Below are 8,373 nucleotides of genomic sequence, written 5' to 3'. Positions count from 1 at the left end.
CCCCTTCTGTCCCAGAAACTCCTCTCCAATCCAGGTGTGATCAGAACCACGAATCCACCCCCAGGGGCCTCGTTCCTGCAGGCCTGAGTGGGCTGGGTGAGCCGGGTCCTCTCCGGGTCGTACCCATCAGCTCTGGCTCTTTGCCCTCTGGGGTGGACCTCTGCATGCCAGCCCCTGTTGCCTGTGTCTGGACCACAGCAGGTGCTCACTGAATGTATGATCAAACGTGAGTGAGAGGAAGAAACACTGCCCTCATTCATGTCAGTGTCCTTATGTGTAAAGTAGGGATAAGCCTAAGACCTTCTCTGCCCTAAAAGTCAACGACGTAAGTGAAACAAAGCATATCAACTCCAGGAACGAAGCGGGAAGTCTATTCACTTCTGAGGGCAATACCAGTGGTCACCAACTAGAGGGTCTTTGGCTACCTCCCTACCCACCCACCCAGGGGACATTTGGCAAGGTCTGGGTCATTTTTGACTGTCCCCAGGGGTTGGGGAAAGGGTGCTACTGTCCTGCAGCAAGTGGAGGCCAGGGATAATGCTCAACATTCTGCAACGCACGGGATGGCCCCTTGCGGCCCAGCCCAGATATAGGAAGCATGGAATCAACCGACATTCTTCAGGGCAGTCAAATGTTCCTGGGCTTGTTTCTGGTTTTGCCTGATGCGCTGGGGTGTGGTTTTTTCCAAGTTTCAAACACTCTTTCTTTCTTTTTGGCTGCGCTGGGTCTTCGTTGCCACGCCCGTGCTTTCTCTAGCTGTGGAGAGCAGGGGCTACTCTCCAGCTGCGGGATGTGGGCTTCTCATTATTTTGTTATGGATACAAAAAGGCGGTGCGATCCTGGGCAGTCCGTTTTCCCTCTCTAGACCTCCAGCCCTTCCTCTGGATACCTCGTGACCAGAAACTCTGGGAAACGTTCCATCTGCAGGAGGTGACATTTAGTTTGGGGTTTTGTCCCTTGATGAGGCCAGGCAAACCCACCAGAGTGAGCTAAGCAAGTCCTCGTGGAGAGTGAAGGTACGAGCACGCACCACTGAATCAGATATGAGTAATGTCGAAGAGAAGAGTGACTAGCATTTTTTGTACCGCCGTTTAGCAAACATACCCATCGATCCACCTGCCATGCCCTCCTCTTAAAAGTACCGACTGTGAACAGCCCAATGACATCCCCACCAGGAGACCGCATCCCACGGGGTTCGGTGACTCAATGAACAAAGCACATCCCTGATTACAAACGTGTGTCTGATTTCCCGCCTCCTCCCCACCACAAGGCGCTAAAGGCAGCATCTAAACCCTCCTCTTTTCATAATTCTTTTTCTCTTTAGAAGTTTTGAATACTTATTACGCACATTTTGGAAAATGCCCACAAGTAGAAGGAAGCAAACACGTCTCCAGAAGTCCCACCACCCAGAGGCAGCCAGGACCACGCGTGGGGGCCATTCCTCTGAGTCAAAAAAAGACTCTGCATCGCCATTTGCTTGAGTTGTTTGCGTCTGGTCGTTTGCATCCACACCTAGAACTTTCCATCTTGCTGTTTTCACGAACGTTACAGCAGAAGCGTCATCCGGCTTCTGTTTCCTCCGCTTCTCGGTCTGTCCTTTCGTGCCTGTGTGATGATGCGCGGTTGCTCAGATTCCAGGCCGTTCTTGGCCATTCCACTGCTGCTGGGCATTTAAGACAAAAAATCATCAGCTTCAAGGCTTCCGAACATGTGCTTTTTCGACTTTAATGGCATGCTTCCAAGTCTAATCTTCCATCTCCCCATCAACGTTAGTAAAGAGAGAGAGAGGTGTTTCTCCCAACTTGGAAGGCAGAACAAACGCTCAGTTGCCTTCGATATTGCTCCACGCTGTCTCAAGAGAGGAAAACAGCATACGGATGTAATTAAAACTCCGTCTCTTCTGTTTGGTACCCATGTTGAGTTTTCGTTGTTTGTCTGCCTTCCTAACTTTTTTTTTTTCAAATTGAAGTAGAGTTGATTCACAACGTTGTATTAATTTCTGCTGTACAGCAAAGCAATTCAGCTATCCGCATGCTTTCTCATGTTCTTTTCCATATGGTTTACCTCAGGTTATTGAATATAGTTCCCTGTGCTATGCAGGAGGACCTGTTGCTACGCCTGCCGAAGTTCTCGAACACAGGGACCATGTCCTAAAGCGCTGACTCTCTCACGCTGAGGGTCAACCGGCAGGGAGAGTCAGCACCCAGCACCTTCACTCAATAGTTGATTGACAGCATCCCAGTGGGGCGCTGAATGCCCGCATTAAAGGGAGAACCAGCCAAATGTAACTATGGGGATTGAAAAAGTTAAATGCTTCGGGGAAGAGGAGTTAACATAACTCGGTGGTCACTGGAGCCCCGGGAAAAGCCAGCCTATTTGAGCAAGCGAAGTCTCTGGATCTCTGAGGCCGTGGAATCCAATTTGACTAATTCCCACTGGGACATGGTTTCATGTGGCACTCATTTGGCCTGTGTCCCAGTTGAGAACAAACGCTGCATCTCCAGGGCTGCATACACTCAGATCACAGATATGTACTCATCTCTCTTGAACATGGCCTTCAGTTTGGAGCCAGCCGGCCAGCCAGAACCCAGCGCGTGTGAGCTCGGAGGGGTAAGGGGCACTGGGGGCAGGGAGGTGAATTGACACAGCAAATATACAACTCTTCCTGGAAGTCAGGTGTTCAGTGGGGAAAAGACTGACTGATTCCCATGGATTTGCTTCCAAAAATGCTTTATCGCTGCTGAGATTGGCACCAGTTTTTTCCTGGGGACCTCAGAGGTGGGAGCAGTGATTGGGAGTCAGGAATTGATTATAGGATCATTTTTCTCCTGTTTCCTTCTGCTTTCCCCAGCTGTGTTGGGTCTCACTGGGCTCAGAGAAGATCCAGATGTGATGGGTCTGGCAGGGGAGACCAGCAATTTGTATTTTAACAAGGAATGCACTGAGGGATGGGGCTATCATCTATGGGGTGTTGGAATACGCTGTATCCCAGTTAGCAGAAATGCAACACAAGGGTTTAGAGAGAAGGGTGTTGCAGCAGGGAGAGGCCGATTCAAGCAGACAAGGGGGGTGCAGCTGACAGCACTGCATGTTCTTAAAATATATATGCCCCATATTTCTTAAAGGCAGCAGCACGGTCTGTGCCATCAGGAAAACCAAGGCAGGAAACCCAGCTTTGTTCTATGATCTTGGAAAGTTATTGAATATCCCAAACCTCCATCTGCCCATCTGTAAAATAAGAATACTGATTTCTAATTAATAAGGTTGAGAAAGACTTAAATGAAGTAATGGATACAAAGTGTTTAACAAATATTCAGCTAAATATTGGCACATATTCGGCACTCAATAAAGCAATCAGGAGGCAATGTTATAAATATCACTGTTGTTATGGCCAAGGCACATCAACGTGCTTTATATCATCTATAATCTTTTATCACCTTTGACACAGCGTGTTTTCCTAACATCTCTGTCTCCCACTCCCTCTTCTTCTTCCTGTCTCTCCTCCACTCCCTTGTGATCAAGGGGACATTTTTGTGGACAGACTGGCAGAAACGAATGTAGCCACAGAGCCCCACAAAACTCACAAGCCCGTGTCAGGACTGAGGTTGTCACTTTGTCCTTTTTAGCAAGATCACCAACAGGCCCTGAGCATACTTATCAGTCACCTGATTGTTTGAAAAATCAATGATGTCAGAGCTGGAAGGACCCTTAGACTTCATCCAGTCTAGCTGTCCATCTGACACACCGAGAGAAGAAGAAACCTACCCATCATAACATACCCAGTTATGATGGGGAGTGGCAGCCGGGAGAGGACCACCGTGCAGGTCCCCCAAGCTCTTGGCTGCATCCAAGCTCTGTGCATCGAACCACAGCTGGGTCTTGGGAGCCAGGTGTATTGAACTCTCATCCTCTCTTCTTTCTGCCCCATAGCCTTCTCATTTGACAATCTACAAAGATGGTCAGTACCAATCATCTGATAAAAGCGACTGTGAGCATAAAAGCTACAGCTTTCCAGCAGCCCCATGTCTGATCTGATCCCATGATCTGTTACATAAAAGAGGCTTACTGGACTTTCCCAGGTCCATGCGGCTAGCAACTGTCAAAGGTGGGACCTGAACCCAGGTCTAACCCCAAAGCCTCAATGCATCCCACCTTGGACCAAGACAACCTGCTTGGCATAAGTGACCTGGATCTGTGCTCAGCTCCTCTGCACACCCTCTCCTCCCCGATGTCTGTTTCCGCCCCAGCGTTCCCATAGGCCTGGAATGCCCACCGGCTGGTAATCAGTGTTATACCACAGGAATATTTGTTGATTTCAATCGCACTGTTGCAGTCTAGATAGACTGAGCCACTGCCACTGCTGACTCCATGAAAGCGAATGAACCTTTCTGAGGGAGATCAGTTTGAATGACAGTGCTGAAGGGCCCAAGACCGTGTGGCTGAGTGAGTGTCTTTCTGCGGGGAAACTGACAAGGACAGCGATCAGTCCTTTGTCCCCCAGGACGTAATTCCTCTCTATCTTGAGCTCCTCATCTGGAGTGTTCTGACTGCTCAGGTCCCCTGCTGAGGGGTGATTATATGACAGCAGCCGATGCCAGGCGCTCACTGTGGGTGAGGGGCCCACTTGTGCAAATGTGTATGTCTGCTTTGCCTACATCACCCTCTTGAACGATGACCACCCTAGGAGACAGGGGACAACAGCCCCATGTCACAGCTCAGGAAACTGAGGCTCAGAGAGGTAAAGCCATTTGCCAGCTTCCATTTGGCAGAACTGAATGTCAAAGAAGTAGATGATGAGGCTGCTTTCAGACATGATTCTGCCAAACAGTGGCCTGGGCCAGCCCTTATTTAAAATTATAGGCGATTTTACTTTCAAGACAGAAATAAATCTCAAGGAACGAGCAGGATGTATAAGGCCCACCAGAGCCTGACCCTGACCTCCTTGCTCCCCAGCCTTCTCTCTAATCACCCCCCAACTCTGTCCTCTGTTCTCCTTCGTTCCTCTTTTCCACCCACCTCAGCCAGGCCTCCAGGGTCTTCCCACACCCCTCTGTTCTGCCTCATAACTCTGGATCCTCAAATCTTCCTGCAGCTCTTACAAGGTCACTTGTACAGTATTTAGTTAAAAATAAGCAAAACATAAACAAAAAACATCCAAACTTCCCCAGTCCCGGGACAATACAGCCCTGAGTCAGGGCACACAACTTGGAGAAGAGACTGTGGGTTGGTTACAGCCCCTTTCATCCTCTTACTGGGATGAACTTGTGCAGTGAGCAACCTGCGCAACTGTACATGGTGGTCCCACCCAGAGACTGGATTAGAGGCCTATCCTCTCTGTCCTCTTGGCACACAGAGCTGCTCTCTTCCTAAGCATTTATCACATTGAATACGATTGTTTCTGCTTTCTTATTAGGACCATGAGATTCTGCGTCCTCGATTTCTATAGCTCTAATGCTTAACTGGGGCTGGCCCAGATCACTCTAAGTCTCCATAGTCAGCAAAAGGAAGGAAAGAAAGGTGGCAGCCCCACATCTACGGATCAAAATGTGCCAGCGTCCTGGCAAGCCTTGGGTCCCATCTTAAACGGGCCACCCTCAGCGTGGGCCGGGTAGAGGACTCAAAGTCCCCGGCCCCACGCTAACTGGCCTCTGTTCTCTTTCTAAGATGAGCCCCCGGAGGGAGATGCCGGCCAATCAGATACTTACCTTCTGCCCTCCGAAATCCTGGGGAGCAGCAGTCTGAGCAAGGAGAACCCCGAAGAGAGCGTGACCACGGCCCCTCTGAATCCAGTGCAGTCTGGGGATGAGCTTCGCGAACCGGAGTTGGAAGGGACCGTCCCCTTCGCGCCTCAAGACCCAGCGGCCGTGTCTCGCTGCTTCCGCTTCCGGAGGAGCCGGGCACCAGGCACTCCTTCCCGCCAGGAAGAAGCCGCCTTCGCTCAAGCAGGTGAACTCGGCCAGGAAGCAGCTGAGGCCGAAGGCCACGCCCGCAGCGGCCACGCAAAGGACCGCGTCCCAGCCGGCATCCCCGGGCCCAGTTCTGTCCATCGCCCCGGGGAAGCCCCGCCCACCCGGTGACCAGGACCCCATGGCCTCCGCAGGGGAGGAGACCCGCCCGCTGTCTCTGTCCTCCGAGGAGCCCCTCTGGCTGGAGCGGAAGGAAGGCGCGGTCCCCACGACCCCCGCGCCCCTGCAGATCGCCCCCTTCACCTCGCAGCCGCTGGTGGCCCACACGCTCCCCCGGAGCCCCGACCCCGGGGCGCCGGCCGTGCCCGAGGAGGCCCCAGAGGCTCCCCACGAGGATGCAAGCCCTGTGACGGTGATGGACAAAGGGGAGACCGAGCTGACCGGGTCAGCCTCAGAGGAGAGCCAGGAGACCACCACGTCCACCATCATCACCACCACAGTCATCACCACCGAGCAGGCCCCAGGTAGGCAGCCCCCAGCCCCTCCGGCGCTGCAGCCACTGTGAGGAGGCAGCTTCTGCGACGGGGGGAGGGAGTGCGTGGGGGGAGGGGGGCCCGGGAAGGTGCATGCCCTGCCATTGGTTACCATCTATGCAGCCCTAGCTATGAACTTGACCCTGGGGTTCAAAACTAGCATCCCCATTTCAGAGATGAGACCCCTGAGACCCTAAGACATCAGACAACCTGCCCTAGGTCTCACAGCTGAAGAGCAGGGTTCAAAACCGCTCCGCCAGGGACAGAGTCCTTTCACCTGCCTAAAAAGCCCTAGCCTTCCAAGGTGCTTTTGCTCTCCCTGCTCGTGAACTTGATAGAACACACTTCCGTGTTCCAGTCTTTTCTTCCGTCTTCTATCCCATCTTCAAGCGCATCACAGGGGCATCGGCTGTCAATTACGCGTTGATCTGGGACAGATGCAATGTGGCTGCTCAGGAAAGACTGGGAGCTCTGGATTTTTGACCCCTGCTCATTGTGTGACCTTGGCCCAAATGTGCTCCCTCTCTGAGCTTTGTTTTACTTGTCTCTAAGATAAGAGTGAAATATCAGTCCCGTGTCAGCTCTTGCCATTTGATTATTATGTTGAGTGTGGAGCTGAGGAGGAGGAACAGCAGGGGAAGGAGCGGAGATGGGAACACCAGTGTTCAGAGGCCCTATTCCAGCCAACAGCCCACCTGAGAGATGCCACCTCAGCTCTTCTCTGTGTCCTGATGACAGTGCCTTTCCTCCAGCTCTCTGCAGTGTGAGCTTCTCTGACCCTGAAGGGTACATCGACTCCAGTGATTACCCGCCGCTGCCCCTCAACAACTTCCTGGAGTGCACGTACAACGCGACGGTCTACACTGGCTATGGGGTGGAGCTCCAGGTAACCCCACGAGGTTGCCCTGCCTTGGCTGCCTCTTCCAGCAGCAGTTGAATAGAAGTTCCCAACTCAGAAGAACTAGCTTGGCACACATGGAGGGAAGGGGATGTATTGACAGATTGTAAGCCGTTATACCCAGAAGGAAAGTCCTGTGATATCCTGCTTGTTCAACACACACAAACTCATGGAAGCCCCACATGGTTCATTTGATTCATAAACTTTTGGCTGCAAACTAAGAAGGGGAAAGCAGGGTAGCATCCTCCTCAAACGCCTGGGTTTTAAGTCCCAGCTCTACCAGTTAATGCTGCATGACTCTGGGCAAGGGACTCCACCTCTCTGAGTCTGTTTCCCCATCAGTGAAACAGAGATGAAAATGTTGCTACTTTATGGAGTTTCAGGGAGGAATATATATGACAGTGCACAGAGTATTCAGCCAGAGTCTAGGGGAGAGAGAGGGCGCACAATGCCTGTTACCCATTCTCCCCACCCAACCCACCGCCCCATCTTTAGAAGCGCTTTTTTATATGCACTGAGGCAACGTGCCAACAAGTGGTGACCTGTCCGGCTCACCGTCCGGGAGAGGAAAGGGCGGCCCTGAAGCCAGAAACGGAGGCCGGTACCACGTGGTGGCAGACCCCTCCAGGCCAAGAGCAGAAGGCTGGGTGTGCGCTTTGTTCTCATGGGCAAGACAGCGCCCCCAAAAGATTTTAAGCAGAGTCATGCATGACCTAAGCAGAACTCTACCGTAGGAAGGTTTTCTGACTTCTAGAGAGAATCAAAGATAAGCCTCTCGGCAGAACGTGTGCCCAGAGCTTGGCCCAGCACGTGGCATGTAGTCGGTACTTTATAAATGTTCCCGGAATTAAACTGGAGAAAAGTTGCCGTTCATCTGATGCTGACAGTTGAGGAACACTTCCCTGCACTTGAATAGATCCACTCTGTCTAATACTGTGTGGCGCTTGTTGTCAGGGACAGCAGAGTTCCTTCATCGAGCGTCTATAATGTTCCAGTCGTAGCAATGGGGGGCATGGTGGTGTCAAAACTGGTGCAG

At 51.9% G+C, this 8,373-nt stretch overlaps 1 protein-coding gene across 1 annotated transcript in view; it reads left to right on the top strand.

The window, feature by feature from the left end:
• The first annotated feature begins 2,550 nt into the window (after positions 1-2,550).
• SEZ6L (seizure related 6 homolog like) overlaps positions 2,551-8,373 on the top strand; it is a 54,976-nt gene continuing 49,153 nt past the window's right edge. The window contains 6 exon segments of the mRNA XM_070385566.1: positions 2,551-2,610; positions 3,931-3,988; positions 5,665-5,879; positions 5,882-5,918; positions 5,921-6,430; positions 7,192-7,325. Coding sequence (XP_070241667.1) covers positions 2,551-2,610; positions 3,931-3,988; positions 5,665-5,879; positions 5,882-5,918; positions 5,921-6,430; positions 7,192-7,325 — 1,014 coding nt within the window.

The sequence above is a fragment of the Bos mutus genome, chromosome 17 (assembly GCF_027580195.1).
Source record: "Bos mutus isolate GX-2022 chromosome 17, NWIPB_WYAK_1.1, whole genome shotgun sequence".
In the NCBI taxonomy this organism is placed as follows: domain Eukaryota; kingdom Metazoa; phylum Chordata; class Mammalia; order Artiodactyla; family Bovidae; genus Bos; species Bos mutus.
This window is presented reverse-complemented; position numbering and strand designations above follow the sequence as displayed.